A 17,404-nucleotide genomic window follows, 5' to 3' on the forward strand; every position below is an offset into this window, starting at 1 on the left:
GAAAAGGAATAAAATAAGGATAAAATTATATTGTAGCATTACAAGATAGATTTTGTACACACTGGTTTATTAACACAATGAAATTATTTTCATCACTGATCACTGTTTTTACTGCTTTTACTTTAGTTTTTTGCTCTGTAATAGAGTATTTTATTGTAGCCCCCTAATATGATACATTTGGATTGGTCCAAACTAAAGCTCAAAATGGAGCCCATACAATTGAACACATGGAACGACAGGACCAAAGCAGTGACTGCACCCAAAAGGCAGCAGAGAGAGCAGTGGTCCAGGAAAATGGAATACATCTTGGCTGTTGCAGGAGGTGTTGTTGGCTTGGGAAATATCTGGAGATTCCCATACCTTTGCTACAAAAATGGAGGAGGTAAAGAGTGGGTTAGAGTGTGGAGTTTGCATGTTCTCCCCGTGCCTGGGTGTTTTTCCCAGGAACTCCGAGATGAATGGATTGAGCATACCAGTAGCTATTGATGTGGTAATTTTGTTGCTATATTGCTGTTTATTTCTAAGCGGGGCGGGGGATCTGTATTTTGCCAAAACAAACTTTTTAACCTTCATACAAATACATTCATAAAAAACAATGAAGATCAGTCATTCTCTAATAACTGTCATTTGTGTTTCAAAGGAGTCTTCCTCGTACCGTATTTGTTGTTCTTCTGCACATGTGGTGTGCCCCTCTTCTTACTGGAGACATCGCTGGGCCAGTACACCAGACAGGGTGGAGTGGCATGCTGGAGAAAAATCTGTCCTCTGTTTCAAGGTCAATGAATGAATGAATGAATGAATGAATGAATGACTACATTCCATATCCATTTATGTAGCCTTAGGATATGGAAACCAGCTATTTCTTTTCTACTTGGCGTTGTGTTACATCATCCTACTTGCTTGGGCCTTCCGCTACCTGTTCTCATCCTTCTCATCTGAGCTCCCGTGGGCCAATTGCCTCAACAGCTGGAACACAGGTACCGAGACCTGTTCATTGGAAAACAAGCGCTGATCCTAATTTCACTTTATTTCCTTATTTGTTCACTTTATAAATGAAGACAAGTGTTTTGAGTACAGACCCAATCAAACACTGCAAGAATTCAGAAATGGCACATCTTCAGTTGTAGAGTATTGGGAGTAAGTATAACACCGTAGAAGACTCAAGCGTGTCTTTTGGTGGATGTTTCTGATTGATGTCTGGACCAGGAGGAGAATTTTGGAATTATCAAGTGGAATTGAACATGTAGGAAACATTCGATGGGACCTAGCACTTTGTCTTCTTCTTGCCTGGCTAGTGTGTATCCTCTGTATTTGGAATGGAGTGAAGACCACTGGGAAGGTAAGGTCTAGCAGATTTTTTGTTTGCGGTATGCACGATATCTCACACACTAATGATTAAAGAAATATTGGACATTCCTTCTTGCTTTACTCTAGGTGGTCTACTTCACCGCCACATTTCCATATGTCATGCTGTTGGTGTTGCTTGTTCGTGGTGTGACATTGCCAGGAGCCAAGGAAGGAATCAAGTTCTACCTCTACCCAGATGTGTCCCGGCTCAGCGATCCAATGGTACCATAATAGTTTACTTTTTACGGGCAGGGTTTGCTTTAAGACATAATAGGTGTCAAACTCAGGGCCCGGGGGCCAGATACGGCCCGCCACATCATTTTATGTGGACCGCAAAGACAAATTGTGCATGTGTGAATACTAAAATAACAAATATTCTTCACTTTTGAAAAATAGAGAAATTGCTAACAGTTTTTAGTCGTCTGTGATTTCAAAACTAGCTATCATCAGTTTGTTGTGTAGCCTATACTGTATAAAATAAGGCGTTGACAGTCATAATGGCCCTCAGAAGGAAACTATGATTACGATGCAGCCCGCAACAAAAATGAGTTTGACACCCCATGAATAATTAATTCATAATTATTCTTAAAGTTTAAGAAGTGAAAATATACATCTTTGGCAGGTATGGCTGGATGCCAGCAGCCAGATCTTCTACTCCTATGCGGTCTCGCTCGGGATTCTGACAAATCTAAGTAGCTACAACAAGTACACAAACAACTGCTACAGGTATACATCTTGTCATTCGCAGTTTAACATGACCCTGTCACTGCAACAAAGTACCCTGTATACAGCTAAATCTTTTCAAACTTGACAAATACTTTTTGCTGTTGTATTTTCTCAATAGGGACTGTATTTATCTGTGCCTGCTGAATGGGTTGACCAGCTTTGTAGCCGGCTTTGCTGTCTTTTCTGTTCTTGGCTTTATGGCAAAGGAGCACGGTGTGGATATATCCATTGTGGTTGAATCAGGTGTAGATAATTGGCCGTACATTTAAAACAGAAGCTTACTCACTGTCAAGTGGCAATGACTTGTGGTCTGTTCAGGTCCGGGATTGGCATTCATCGCTTTCCCTCGCGCTGTGGATCTGATGCCTTTTCCTCAACTTTGGGCCATTTGCTTCTTTTCTATGATCATCTTTATAGGAATAGATACTGAGGTAAGACAAGCTGAAAAGAGTTACTGAGTTGAAATAAAATGTATTATTATAACAACTCCCCCCTACCCAAACAAAAGGTTTGTGTATCTGTGTTCTCACCACAGTTTGTAAATATAGAGGGACTGGTCACAAACATAGTTGACATGTTCCCTTCCATCTTTGGAAATGAATATCGACGTAAACTTCTTCTTCTTGCAATTGGTATTGCCAGCTTCTTCGTAGGGCTTCTGATGGTTACAGAGGTGAGCAATCAAGCTTCATGAAATATAATGGGAGGAAAAAAAAGACAAGATCAATTACTTGATGATAATTGTGCTCTTAGGGAGGCCTCTATGTTTTCCAGGTGTTTGACCACTACGGCTGCAGTGGGGTGACTCTTCTCTTTTTTGCCATTCTTGAGTCTGTCTGCATCGGGTGGTTTTATGGTATGCACTCTTGAATTGGTTCCGTTCACTAAGAGCTGGGGTCACAATGCTAATGAGTGATGCATTTAATATTTTCTGAAGGGGCAGATCGTTTGTACGACAACATAAAGGACATGATTGGCTATCATCCATGGGCTTTTATGAAATATTGTTGGCGGTACCTGACACCAGCTATTTGCACTGTAAGTATTCGCAAAGAAGGTCGGCCTCTATTGTTCTACTAACAAGTTTTTTTCTCTGGCTCCCTCTGCTGGTCTCATAGATACAAACATTCATACATATCTTTCATCGATTGGTTTCTTTTAGTGCACTTTGGTATTTAGTTTAGTGAAATACACACCACTCAAGTTCAGGAACACTTACGAATACCCGTGGTGGGGATATGCAATTGGAGGAGTCCTCGCTCTGTCGACGCCAATTCTAGTGCTGTTGAAGATGCTCCATGCTGTCAGTGTCACTCCTGGAACGCTTAAACAGGTAAGAAAATTTGCTAAAAAAAAAGAACAACACATACAATATGGAGGTGATATGATTCTTGTACATTTTAGGACCAACTAATTTTAATCCCTGCAGAGACTGAAAATTCTGTGCACACCAGCAGCAGACTTACCTTGTCCTGTATCGAGGAAAGCAATGAATCAACAGGAGGAATGTCAGTTGTTTATGCATGCCGGATAATAGAAGATCGACTCATCACTGAGCTCAGAGAGGATCGCAAACTGTGGCCTGGGGAAACCCTCCCAAGATTGGCGTAACAGTTTTGATCATATTTGACTTTAATTTTCACTTGCAACATAAAGAGTAATAGTAATTCAGACACTGAGACCATTTATTTGTAACAAATTGACAATGACATGATGTGATTTTGTTGTTGTTGTTGTCACCATTAAATTTAAACGTTTCTGTGCCTCACAGTGATCAATGGAAAACCTCAATGTGTTCACAACATGGTGTCTGTCTGTTCAAGTACATCGTTGTCCGATTTGGATGACGAAAGATCTTCAGATGGAGTGCAAAGGATGGTGAACCGCTTGAAAGAAAGAACGTAGAATATTTACGATTACTTTAAATATATTTGGTGCGGACAGAATCCATTCTAGGGTTAATATTATTATAATGAATCCAAATTAAATCAAAGCCTTACCTGACGAAGAGTCCCGGGAGTTCTCATCAGTTTGTACACCATCCATACAGGAACGATGAGTGTGGAAGACAGTACAAACCACCAACCCAAAGCATAACCCCACCACGGATACTCAATGGTGTCGTTGAACTTTAGAGGTTTGTATTTCACCAAGGAGAAGATAAATGTTCCCTGAAAAAACAAAGCGATATACGTATAACCAACGACAGGGAACCTTGGCCGGTTGAAGACATGCAGAACAAGCAGCCATTTTGAATCACGGCTATCGCTCACCGTCATTTCTTGGATTTCTCTCTATCGAGGTAACTTTGACTGGCTCCAATAAATTATTCATAACTCATTGAATCTTTAAAAATGATGATTGGTTTGATCCAAACATCCGATATGCAGTTATGATACAGGACATGTTTATTATTACAGAGGCTATCATAACATACTGCAGCTATTCCTAATTCATTTTCATTCATTTCTCAATAGACATTGTTGCCAAGTTGCCACTGATGGAAATTTAAAAGTTTAAGTAAAAACGAGTTAAAATGAGGACGTGGCAATATTTACGCGAAGCGCTCCAAGGCCTGTTTGCATAAAAAAAAAAAAATAGAGCCCTGAATGTTTGTCTGTGTGGCTTGCGGGTAGTTGGCAAACAGTTTTAGGCAAAACCGCCTACTACCCCAAGTGACCCTTGTGAGAATAAGCGCTTCAGATAATGTATGTTTACTTACCATGCAGACGACTGGAGTGACATATTTCAAGACGTGTTTAATCAGCGGTAAAGGCCTGTATCCAATCATGTCCTCAATGTTGTCATAGAAACGATCTGCTCCTGTGGTCACGTGGTGAAATGATGGTGAAAAAGTTTGACTGACCAGGACAGAAACCATTCCAATGTGAAATGTACTCACCATAAGCCCACCCAATACACACGGACTGAAATGTGGCAAAGAGAAGCAGAGTCATCCCGCTGCAGGAATAGTAGTCAAACAACTGAAAGATGTATAATCCACCCTATGTGAAAGGAGACACTTTTAGAATCGGCAAATCTATGGAACCGCAGAAAGTAAGGATAATTCTGCCTTACTTCAGTGACCATGGAGAGGCCAATGAAGAAACACACAACAGTGATGAGGAGAAGAAGTAGTTTGCGTCGATGGCCAACATAGAAGACGGAAGGTTTCATGTCGCAAATTCCAGTCGCAAGAGCTTCCATCGTAACAAACTGAAGAAGAGACACTTTTGTTAGGTACTATGTTCACATTTGCATACACTTTGTTGATTTGCATGTCTTATTCTGGGCTCTCCCATAGAGGTGAGAATTAGCATATATGACAAATAATTGAAAAGCACACAACCTCACTGTCCAATCCAAGCAGGATGATCATGATGAAAAAGAAAATGGCCCAAATCTGTGGAAACGGCATCATGGCCACAGCTCGTGGGTAAGCGATGAAGGCCAGGCCGGGACCTGCGGCGAGAAAAGAACGCTTTTGTGATCGCATTTCCTCGCAGGTACAATGAGGGACGTTTTACCTGATTCTGCTACTTTGGATACGTCCGTGTTCTGCTCATAAGCCATGAATCCAAGAACTGAAAAGATGGCAAAACCGGCCACAAAACTGGTCCCGCTGTTCAGCAGGCACAAATAGATGCAATCTCTAGAATGCACAACAACAAAATGATCAACTCTGCGACTAAAGTCTAAGCCAAAAGTTTGTATTTCCATCATAAATATTGCCAAATTTTCATTCGTCCGTTTTTCTACAGGGCATATTGTGATTAGGGTTGTGGGTGAACTAAAACTTTGCTGACTGGGTGCTAGGTGGGGTATAAATATGTATTTACTCACAATGACATTCACAGCTATAGACAAGATAGTCTTCAATTGTTCAGGTGTTCATCAAGCCGGACTGATACAACAGGTTTGATGTCAACTTACTTGTAGCAGTTATTGTCGTACTTGTTATAGCTTCCAAGCGCCGTCAAACAACCGACGCAAAGAGCATACGAAAAAAATATTTGCGTGCCGGCATCCATCCAGACCTGCCAAACAATGACAGAAGAGGCACGTCGGTAGTAAAGAAATCCTTTTGGAAGATTTCTCCTGAGCCTTGGTCTTGCCTCCCTCCTCCCCTCCACTTGGGTCCCCCACGCTCCTCCATGCAAACATTGAACCCTGACACAGGGTCAACCATTTTAAATTTCGTGTGAAGCTTTCCTGTTATGGATTACTGTGTCTTGATGTGTCATGTCAACAGATTGAGAGGCTCATACCTGCGGATCAGCCAGGCGGGATGGCTCGGGGTAGAGGTAAAATTTGATGCCATCTATGGCCCCGGGCAGCGTCAGCCCACGGACAAGCAGCACGGCCAACATCAAGTACGGAAATGTGGCCGTAAAATACACAACCTGTCAGACCGAGTGGGAATTCATATTTTTTTTAGAGTTATGTCAATCACAGGGCACAAATCCAAATTTTTCAAATAAAATGTTAAGAATTTTTGTCACGGGCCGGGCCGCATTGTAGTCATAGTTTCCTTAGAAGGGCCATTATGACTAAGTCAAAGCTTTGTATTGTGTACAGCATTAAAACAGTAGCAAAAACTGTTAAAATATTTTAAAACATGAATGGAAATACACCTTTTTTAAAAGTGAATTCAATTTTTAATTTAGTGTTGACACATGACGTCGATGCACAATTTGTCACATAAAATGATGTGGTGAGCCGAATCTGGCCCCCGGGCCTTGAGTTTGAAACTTATCCTTTAGAGCAGGGGTGTCGAACTCATTTTTTTCCCGGGCCGCATTGTAGTCATAGCTTCTTTCGGAGGGCCATTATGACTGTCAACCCAAATAAATGTATGAGCACCTCATATTATATACAGTAAAAGCTACAAAACAAACTGACAAATAACTGGTCAAACAATGAAGAAGAAAAAAAAAAAATTATTAAAAGTGAAGACAATTTGCAATTCTAGTAATGACACGAATTTGATGCACAATTTGTCTTCGCGGGCCACATAAAATGATGTGGCGGGCCGTATCTGGCCCCCGGGCCTTGAGTTTGACACCCGTGCTTTAGAGTGACGAGGTTTCAAATATTTGTACACGCTCGTCTACAGTATGTAGTCAGTTCGAATGGAAAAATATGAAAAGAGAAAACAAAATTCAAAATTGTATTCTGATCCAATGCAGCCTGACAGACAAACGGACAGACACCTCGAGATAATTATTGTGTAAAAATGATTTACCTTTCCTGTGGACTTCACTCCTTTCCACACGCAAAAGTAACAGATGATCCAAGAAAAAAGAAGAAACAAAGCCAACTCCCATCGAACATTACCCATCTCGTGGGCACTTCCCGTCAGGTTCAGTACTCTTCGCCTGGGGATGGCCTTTGTGTTAACATTAGGCACTTTGCTACTTGTTCTTTTCATGAAACATTTGAACTTACTCCCAAAACTCCCTCACAGGGGATGTCGCGTTTTCTGTCACAGTCCAGTTGAGAACACGTGTTTCATTTAACTCCACACACGTCTCTGTTACAAACACAGACAGCATACATTGTGTACAGCTGATATACTAGTATAAACGTATCGTGATTAATTATGAGTTAGTAATAAAAAATGTGATTAAGCGTGATGAAGTATTTTAATCGCTTGACAGCACTAATACACACACGCACGCACGCACACACACACACACACCTGTGTTCCAGCTGTTTCTGCAGCTTGCCCATGGAAGCTGAGAGGTGAAGGAGGAGAAGAGGTACACAAATGCCCACACCAATATGATGATGTAATAGATGCTGGAATATAGGACTACAACCAGAGTTCCATAACCAATCCCTATGAGAGTTTGAAAAAAAACACCAAAAATATCGACATATAAATTTCAAAATCACGACATCATCATACCCTTTAAGCAAAACTGCCGGCCAAAGCAAGGCAACAAACAAATTAAATGAATACCACTCAAAATAGAATGAAATGTTTTTTCTCGCAGCGCTTATATTAGCTGTTCTTAGTTTAAGCTGTTTCACATAATGCCAAAGCTCAACAATGCATTTTTACCTCCGAAGAGGGGACAGATTTGCTTCCAGCAGGTAATGGCGCCCTGTTTGGTGTACTGGCCGAGAGCGATCTCCAGCAGAAATAGAGGGATGCCACATGCAAAAAGGAAGACTACATAAGGGATCAAGAACACCCCTGGTGAGGGGAAAAATAAAAAGAGACACAATACAAAAACAACACAAATGATAAATACACGACAACAGAATTCTCCAATTAAAATTGAAATAATCCAAACCCCGGTACTTGATAAAAATGTCTCACCCCCAAATCAAATTTTTTTTTTTTTATCTGATAAACTCTATAAATGAGTGTCTCCCAATGCTCCTTTCTCTCCAAGATGTGCGTACACTCACGGGCTGACAACGAGGCTCTCTAAAGCAGCCACGTCAACCCATTGTTTTTATTGAAAATCACTTAGTTTTTTCAACTCACCGCCTCCATTTTTGTAGCACAGGTAAGGAAACCGCCATACATTTCCAAGTCCAATGATTTCTCCAGCAACTGCGAGGAGAAACTCTCTTTTATTTGACCACTGTCCTCTGGCCACAATGACAGGTCCAGGAGAGGCAGTTTCCTTCTTCACCTTGAACTTGACCTCTGGGTCATTTAGCTTTTCCATGGCACTGCAATAATACAACCCTCAGTTAAGATTGACAGGAGCATACTTGTTTTGATTGAGGCTGAACCTGGAACAAAGAAATCAACAATGGACTCTTTTAAATATTTTAAATAACATGTATTTGATTACAGCATTTCTCACCGTTTGAGGTAACCGGAGACAAAGATAGCATGAACCCATAAACCACGGGCAGATCGTCTCAGATTGTGTCCCAGATTGCGTCCCGATCTCCGATGAAAGGTGCATGCAGCGATATTCTTTAATTCAAAATGTAATTGTAGTGTTGTCTTTGCCGTGTGGGCAAATAAAAGCTGCCATCACAGATACCTGTGGCATCGCCGCACCTAGTCTTCCGCTCTCACAAATATTTTATTATTCTTGCTTAACATTATCATTACAAATAGGGACAGGAATTAAAAAACGGTTCTCAATGTTCGACTTCCTTGCAACCATTCGCGTTTTTTGGAATGACGGAACAAATTGGCGACAGAAGTGAAGTCAACTGCGAGAAGAAACTCTCTTTTTTTGGACCACTGTCCTCTGGCCACAATGACAGGTCCAGGAGAGGCAGTTTCCTTCTTCACCTTGAACTTGACCTCTGGGTCATTTAGCTTTTCCATGGCACTGCAATAATACAACCCACAGTTAAGATTGACAGGAGCATACTCGTTTTGATCGAGGCTGAACCTGGAAAAAAAAAATCAACAATGGACTCATTTAAATACTTTAAATAACATGTATTTGATTACAGCATTTCTCACCGTTTGAGGTAACCGGAGACAAAGATAGCATGAACCTATAAACCACGCGCAGATCGTCCCAGATTGTGTCCCAGATTGCGTCCCGATCTCCGATGAAAGGTGCATGCAGCGATATTCTTTAATTCAAAATGTAATTGTGGTGTTGTCTTTGCCGTGTGGGCAAATAAAAGCTGCCATAACAGATACCTGTGGCATCGCCGCACCTAGTCTTCCGCTCCCAAAAATGTTTTATAATACTTGCTTAACATTATCATTACAAGTAGGGACAGGACTTAAAAACCGGTTCTCAATGTTCTACTTCCTTGCAATTACCAATTTTAAAATATGCTTATTTTCCCTCAAACATTGCATTAATTATTTTTGAAAGAGCATTTTTAGCCCCGAGACAGCTGGAATAGGCCACAGAACTCCTTTGACCCTCGTAAGAATGAACGGTTCAGAAAATGAATAAATGAAAACGTATGTCGTAAGAATACTACCTATATTGAGGTTATTATAAGTCAAAGGTAACCAAGATTTAAATGCGATGTGTTCCGGATTTTAAAAAATGATTTTGACACAAAATTAAAGGGTCATTTTACCAACGCTTTGTCTGGTTACTCAGCTAGGACCGGTTTACCTCGGGTGACCCAGATTGAAACAAAGCTCAGAGAGGATCCCAAACTGGGGCCTGGGGAAAACCACCCAAGATTCGCGTAACAGTTTTGATCATATCTGACTTTAATTTCCACTTGTAACATAAAGAGTAATAGTAATCCACATTATAACAAATTGACAATGACATGGAGTGATTTTTTTTTTTTATTGTTGTCCCCATTAAATGACATTAAATTTAAACGTTTCTGTGCCTCACAGTGATCAATGGAAAACCTCAATGTGTTCACAACATGGTGTCTGTCTGTTCAAGTACATCGTTGTCCGATTTGGATGACGAAAGATCTTCAGATGGAGTGCAAAGGATGGCGAATCGCTTGAAAGAAAGAACGTAGAATATTTACGATTACTTTAAAAATATTTGGTGCGGACAGAATCCATTCTAGGGTTAATATTATTATAATGAATCCAAATTAAATCAAAGCCTTACCTGACGAAGAGTCCCGGGAGTTCTCATCAGTTTGTACACCATCCATATAGGAACGATGAGTGTGGAAGACAGTACAAACCACCAACCCAAAGCATAACCCCACCACGGATACTCAATGGTGTCGTTGAACTTTAGAGGTTTGTATTTCACCAAGGAGAAGATAAATGTTCCCTGAAAAAACAAAGCGATATACGTATAACCAACGACAGGGAACCTTGGCCGGTTGAAGACATGCAGAACAAGCCGCCATTTTGAGTCACGGCTATCGCTCACCGTCCTTTCTTGGATTTCTCTCTATCGAGGTAACTTTGTCTGGCTCCAATAAATTATTCATAACTCATTGAATCTTTAAAAATGATGATTGGTTTGATCCAAACATCCGATATGCAGTTATGATACAGGACATGTTTTTTATTACAGAGGCTATCATAACATACTGCAGCTATTCCTAATTCATTTTCATTCATTTCTCAATAGACATTGTTGCCAAGTTGCCACTGATGGAAATTTAAAAGTTTAAGTAAAAACGAGTTAAAATGAGGACGTGGCAATATTTACGCGAAGCGCTCCAAGGCCTGTTTGCATAAAAAAAATAAAAAATAGAGCCCTGAATGTTTGTCTGTGTGGCTTGCGGGTAGTTGCGGGTAGGCAAACAGTTTTAGGCAAAACCGCCTACTACCCCAAGTGACCTTTGTGAGAATAAGCGCTTCAGATAATGTATGTTTACTTACCATGCAGACGACTGGAGTGACATATTTCAAGACGTGTTTAATCAGCGGTAAAGGCCTGTATCCAATCATGTCCTCAATGTTGTCATAGAAACGATCTGCTCCTGTGGTCACGTGGTGAAATGATGGTGAAAAAGTTTGACTGACCAGGACAGAAACCATTCCAATGTGAAATGTACTCACCATAAGCCCACCCAATACACACGGACTGAAATGTGGCAAAGAGAAGCAGAGACATCCCGCTGCAGGAATAGTAGTCAAACAACTGAAAGATGTATAATCCACCCTATGTGAAAGGAGACACTTTTAGAATCGGCAAATCTATGGAACCGCAGAAAGTAAGGATAATTCTGCCTTACTTCAGTGACCATGGAGAGGCCAATGAAGAAACACACAACAGTGATGAGGAGAAGAAGTAGTTTGCGTCGATGGCCAACATAGAAGACGGAAGGTTTCATGTCGCAAATTCCAGTCGCAAGAGCTTCCATCAGAACAAACTGAAGAAGAGACACTTTTGTTAGGTACTATGTTCACATCTGCATACACTTTGTTGATTTCCATGTACTATTATTCTGGGCTCTCCCATAGAGGTGAGAATTAGCATATATGACAAATAATTGAAAAGAACACAACCTCACTGTCCAATCCAAGCAGGATGATCATGATGAAAAAGAAAATGGCCCAAATCTGTGGAAACGGCATCATGGCCACAGCTCGTGGGTAAGCGATGAAGGCCAGGCCGGGACCTGCGGCGAGAAAAGAGCGCTTTTGAGATCGCATTTTCTCGCAGGTACAATGAGGGACGTTTTACCTGATTCTGCTACTTTGGATATGTCCGTGTTCTGCTCATAAGCCATGAATCCAAGAACTGAAAAGATGGCAAAACCTGCCACGAAACTGGTCGCGCTGTTCAGCAGGCTCAAATAGATGCAATCTCTAGAATGCACAACAACAAAATGATCAACTCTGCGACGAAGGTCCAAGCCAAAAGTTTGTATTTCCATTATAAATATTGCCAAATTTTCATTCGTCCATTTTTCTACAGGGCATATTGTCATTGGGGTTGTGGGCAATGTTCCCTCTAAGCTGCGCGCGTGCGCAATTGCGCACTGCCCGCACATTCTCAGCGCACAAGAAAATCTATCCAGCGCATAAACAACATCCCACATTCATTGGACATTGGTTGTGGGTGAACTAAAACTTTGCTGACTTGGTTCAAGATGGGGTACAAATATGTATTTACTCACAATGACATTCACAGCTATAGACAAGATAGTCTTCAATTGTTCAGGTGTACATCAAGTCGGACTGATACAACAGGTTTGATGTCAACTTACTTGTAGCAGTTATTGTCGTACTTGTTATAGCTTCCAAGCGCCGTCAAACAACCGATGCAAAGAGCATAAGAATAAAATATTTGCGTGCCGGCATCCATCCAGACCTGCCAAACAATGACATAAGAGGCACGTCGGTAGTAAAGAAATCATTTTGGAAGATTTCTCCTGAGCCTTGGTCTTGCCTCCCTCCTCCCCTCCACTTGGGTCCCCCACGCTCCTCCATGCAAACATTGAACCCTGACACAGGGTCAACCATTTTAAATTTCATGTGAAGCTTTCCTGTTATGGATGACTGTGTCTTGATGTGTCAAGTCAACGGATTGAGAGGCTCATACCTGCGGATCAGCCAGGCGGGATGGCTCGGGGTAGAGGTAAAATTTGATGCCATCTATGGCCCCGGGCAGCGTCAGCCCACGGACAAGCAGCACGGCCAACATCAAGTACGGAAACGTGGCCGTAAAATACACAACCTGTCAGACCGAGTGGGAATTCATATTTTTTTTAGAGTTATGTCAATCACGGGGCACAAATCCAAATTTTTCAAATAAAATGTTAAGAATTTTTGTCACGGGCCGCATTGTAGTCATAGTTTCCTTAGAAGGGCCATTATGACTAAGTCAAAGCTTTGTATTGTGTACAGTATTAAAACAGTAGCAAAAACTGTTAAAATATTTTAAAACATGAATGGAAATACATCTTTTTTAAAAGTAAATTCAATTTTTAATTTAGTGTTGACACATGACGTCGATGCACAATTTGTCACATAAAATGATGTGGTGAGCCGAATCTGGCCATGAGTTTGAAACTTATCCTTTAGAGCAGGGGTGTCGAACTCATTTTTTTCCCGGGCCGCATTGTAATCATAGCTTCTTTCGGAGGGCCATTATGACTGTCAACCCAAATAAATGTATGAGCACCTCATATTATATACAGTAAAAGCTACAAAACAAACTGACAAATAACTCGTTTTCAAATCAGACGAGTGAAAACTGGTCAAACAATGAAAAAAAAAAAAATTATTAAAAGTGAAGACAATTTGCAATTCTAGTAATGACACGAATTTGATGCACAATTTGTCTTCGCGGGCCACATAAAATGATGTGGCGGGCCGTATCTGGCCCTCGGGCCCTGAGTTTGACACCCGTGCTTTAGAGTGACGAGGTTTCAAATATTTGTACACGCTCGTCTACAGTATGTAGCCAGTTCGAATGGAAAAATATTAAAAGTGAAAACAAAATTCAAAATTGTATTCTGATCCAATGCAGCCTGACAGACAAACGGACAGACACCTCGAGATAATTATTGTGTAAAAATGATTTACCTTTCCTGTGGACTTCACTCCTTTCCACACGCAAAAGTAACAGATGATCCAAGAAAAAAGAAGAAACAAAGCCAACTCCCATCGAACATTACCCATCTCGTGGGCACTTCCCGTCAGGTTCAGTACTCTTCTCCTGGGGATGGCCTTTGTGTTAACATTAGGCACTTTGCTACTTTTTCTTTTCATGAAACATTTGAACTTACTCCCAAAACTCCCTCACAGGGGATGTTGCGTTTTCTGTCACAGTCCAGTTGAGAACACGTGTTTCATTTAACTCCACACATGTCTCTGTTACAAACACAGACAGCATACATTGTGTACAGCTGATATACTAGTATAAATGTATCGTGATTAATTATGAGTTAGTAATAAAAAATGTGATTAAGCGTGATGAAGTATTTTAATACACGCACGCACGCACGCACGCACGCACGCACGCACGCACACACACACACACACACACACACACACACACACACACACACACACACACACACACACACACACACACACACACACACACACACACACACACACACCTGTGTTCCAGCTGTTTCTGCAGCTTGCCCATGGAAGCGGAGAGGTGAAGGAGGAGATGAGGTACACAAATGCCCACACCAATATGATGATGTAATAGATGCTGAAATATAGGACTACAACCAGAGTTCCATAACCAATCCCTATGAGAGTTTGAAAAACAACACAAAAAATATCGACATGTAACTTTCAAAATCATGACATCATCATACCCTTTAAGCAAAACTGCCGGCCAAACAATGCAGTAAGGCAACTTAAATGAATACCACTCAAAATAGAATGAAATGTTTTTTCTCACAGCTCTTATATTAGCTGTTCTTCGTTTAAGCTGTTTCACATAATGCCAAAGCTCAACAATGCATTTTTACCTCCGAAGAGGGGACAGATTTGCTTCCAGCAGGTAATGGCGCCCTGTTTGGTGTACTGGCCGAGAGCGATCTCCAGCAGAAATAGAGGGATGCCACATGCAAAAAGGAAGACTACATAAGGGATCAAGAACACCCCTGGTGAGGGGAAAAACAAAAAGAGACACATATATTCAATACAAAAACAACACAAATGATAAATACACAACAACAGAATTCTCCAATTAAAACTGAAATAATCCAAACCCCGGTACGTGATAAAAACGTCTCATCCCCAAATCGATTTTATTATTTTTTTTGCTGATAAACTCTATAAATGGGTGTCTCCCAATGCTCCTTTCTCTCCAAGATGTGCGTACACTCACGGGCTGACAACGAGGCTCTCTAAAGCAGCCACGTCAACCCATTGTTTTTATTGACAATCACTTTGTTTTTTCAACTCACCGCCTCCATTTTTGTAGCACAGGTAAGGAAACCGCCATACATTTCCAAGTCCAATGATTTCTCCAGCAACTGCGAGGAGAAACTCTCTTTTATTTGACCACTGTCCTCTGGCCACAATGACAGGTCCGGGTGTGGTGCTTCCCTTGCTTGCCTTGAGCTTGACCTCTGGGTCATTTAGCTTTTCCATGGCACTGCAATAATACAACCCACAGTTAAGATTGACAGGAGCATACTCGTTTTGATCGAGGCTGAACCTGGAAAAAAAAAAATCAACAATGGACTCATTTAAATACTTTAAATAACATGTATTTGATTACAGCATTCTCACCGTTTGAGGTAACCGGAGACAAAGATAGCATGAACCCATAAACCACGGGCAGATCGTCCCAGATCGTGTCCCAGATTGCGTCCCGATCTCCGATGACAGGTGCATGCAGAGATATTCTTTAATTCAAATTTTAATTGTAGTGTTGTCTTTGCCGTGTGGGCAAATAAAAGCTGCCATCACAGATACCTGTGGCATCGCCGCAACTAGTCTTCCCTCCCCAAAAATGTTTATTATTCTTGCTTAACATTATCATTACAAATAGGGACAGGAATTAAAAACCGGTTCTCAATGTTCTACTTCCTTGCAATCATTTGCGTTTTTTGGAATGACGGAACAAATTGGCGACAGAAGTGAAGTCAGCCCCAAGAATAAATACCAATTTTAATATATGCTTATTTTCCCTCAAACATTGCATTAATTACTTTTGAAAGAGCATTTTTAGCCCCGAGACAGCTGGAATAGGCTACAGAACTCCTTTGACCCTCGTAAGAATGAACGGTTCAGAAAATGAATAAATGAAAACGTATGTCAAAGTCAAAGTCAAAGTCAAAGTCAGCTTTATTGTCAATCCCTTCATATGTCAAGACACACAAAGAAACCGAAATTCCGTTTCCTCCATCCCACGGTGACGAGACATACAAGTAGGCGACACAAAACAAAAACAAGAAGGCACAAACCATAAATAATAAATAATAAATAAAATAAAATGAGCGATGAATAAAAACAGACCAATAACCCATTGAATATGAGGGGCAAAACCGAGCCAGTGAGCATACAGCAAGAACAGGACGCTACGCTGAAAGGGGGAGCGAGTTCAGGATCCTAACAGCCTGGAGTACGAAGCTGTTGGAAAGTCTGGTGGTGCGGGAGCGCAGGCTCCTGTACCGCCTCCCAGAGGGCAGAAGTTCAAACAAAGAGTGAGCGGGGTGACTCACATCACTCACAATCTTGGTCGCCTTGCGAGTGAGATGGGAGGTGTAAATGTCCTTCAAGGAGGGGAGAGAAGCACCAATAGTCTTACTAGCCGTTTTCACAATGCGCTGCAGGGCCTTCAAGTCTTGGTCAGTGCAGCTGCCACCCCAGACAGCAATACAGCTGGAGAGGACGCCCTCAATGGTGCCGCGGTAAAAAGTAGTCATGACGGCCGGAGGAGTCCCCGCTCGCCTGAGTTTCCGAAGGAAGTACAGGCGGCGCTGGGCCTTCTTCGCCAGCGACGCGGTGTTGGTGGACCAGGAGAGATCCTCACTGATGTGCACCCCCAGGAACCTGGCGCTGCTCACTCTCTCCACCACAGCACCGTCGATGGTCAGCGGCAGGTGTTGGGCGTGACCCTTCCGGAAGTCAACGACAATCTCCTTGGTCTTGTCGACGTTCAGCAGGAGGTTGTTGTCCCTGCACCACGCGGTCAGAAGGTCAACCTCCAGCCTGTATTGAGTCTCGTCTCCCTTGGTGATGAGACCCACCAGAGTCGTGTCGTCAGCAAACTTCACTATGCGGTTGCCGCTGCAGGTGGCAGCGCAGTCATGCGTCAGGAGGGTGAAGAGCAGCGGACTGAGCATGCAGCCTTGGGGGGCCCCTGTGCTCAGTGTGATGCTGGCGGAGATCTTGTCGCCAACACGTACCACCTGTGGCCTCTGACAGAGGAAGTCCAGTAGCCAGTTGCAGAGGCCGGTACTGAGGCCCAGCTTGTCAAGTTTGCTGATGAGACGCTGCGGCACAATGGTGTTGAAGGCAGAACTG

At 41.9% G+C, this 17,404-nt stretch overlaps 3 protein-coding genes across 3 annotated transcripts in view; 1 reads left to right on the plus strand and 2 right to left on the minus strand.

Annotated features, from left to right (window-relative positions):
* Positions 1–204: 204 nt before the first annotated feature.
* Positions 205–3,643, plus strand: LOC119123163 (sodium- and chloride-dependent GABA transporter 2-like). Its single transcript, XM_037252044.1, has 14 exons — positions 205–382; positions 641–775; positions 837–977; positions 1,059–1,137; positions 1,207–1,339; positions 1,435–1,569; positions 1,970–2,073; positions 2,192–2,316; positions 2,392–2,504; positions 2,609–2,746; positions 2,827–2,929; positions 3,011–3,111; positions 3,236–3,406; positions 3,503–3,643. The coding sequence occupies exons 1-14, from the start codon at positions 205–207 to the stop codon at positions 3,605–3,607; spliced, it is 1,761 nt and encodes a 586-aa protein (XP_037107939.1). The 3' UTR covers positions 3,608–3,643.
* A 97-nt stretch (positions 3,644–3,740) lies between these two features.
* Positions 3,741–9,085, minus strand: LOC119122701 (sodium- and chloride-dependent GABA transporter 2-like). Its single transcript, XM_037251188.1, has 15 exons — positions 8,901–9,085; positions 8,573–8,763; positions 8,141–8,275; positions 7,775–7,915; positions 7,522–7,606; positions 7,319–7,451; positions 6,342–6,476; positions 6,007–6,110; positions 5,601–5,725; positions 5,423–5,535; positions 5,152–5,289; positions 4,976–5,078; positions 4,796–4,896; positions 4,074–4,244; positions 3,741–3,959 (listed from the first exon to the last, which is right to left on the minus strand). Exons 2-15 carry the CDS (start codon positions 8,757–8,759, stop codon positions 3,870–3,872), a joined length of 1,761 nt encoding a protein of 586 aa, XP_037107083.1. The 5' UTR covers positions 8,760–8,763; positions 8,901–9,085; the 3' UTR covers positions 3,741–3,869.
* Positions 9,086–10,303: 1,218 nt separating this feature from the next.
* LOC119122694 (sodium- and chloride-dependent GABA transporter 2-like) overlaps positions 10,304–17,404 on the minus strand; it is a 38,516-nt gene continuing 31,415 nt past the window's right edge. Inside the window, exons 3-16 of the mRNA XM_037251179.1 lie at positions 15,337–15,527; positions 14,896–15,030; positions 14,530–14,670; positions 14,194–14,278; positions 13,991–14,123; positions 13,005–13,139; positions 12,670–12,773; positions 12,144–12,268; positions 11,966–12,078; positions 11,692–11,829; positions 11,516–11,618; positions 11,336–11,436; positions 10,605–10,775; positions 10,304–10,490 (exon numbers count right to left, since the gene is read on the minus strand). Of these exons, the coding sequence (XP_037107074.1) occupies positions 10,401–10,490; positions 10,605–10,775; positions 11,336–11,436; positions 11,516–11,618; positions 11,692–11,829; positions 11,966–12,078; positions 12,144–12,268; positions 12,670–12,773; positions 13,005–13,139; positions 13,991–14,123; positions 14,194–14,278; positions 14,530–14,670; positions 14,896–15,030; positions 15,337–15,527 (1,765 nt within the window). The 3' untranslated portion in view covers positions 10,304–10,400. The remainder of the gene's footprint in view (positions 10,491–10,604; positions 10,776–11,335; positions 11,437–11,515; positions 11,619–11,691; positions 11,830–11,965; positions 12,079–12,143; positions 12,269–12,669; positions 12,774–13,004; positions 13,140–13,990; positions 14,124–14,193; positions 14,279–14,529; positions 14,671–14,895; positions 15,031–15,336; positions 15,528–17,404) is intronic.

The sequence above is a fragment of the Syngnathus acus genome, chromosome 5 (genome assembly GCF_901709675.1).
Source record: "Syngnathus acus chromosome 5, fSynAcu1.2, whole genome shotgun sequence".
Taxonomy (NCBI): domain Eukaryota; kingdom Metazoa; phylum Chordata; class Actinopteri; order Syngnathiformes; family Syngnathidae; genus Syngnathus; species Syngnathus acus.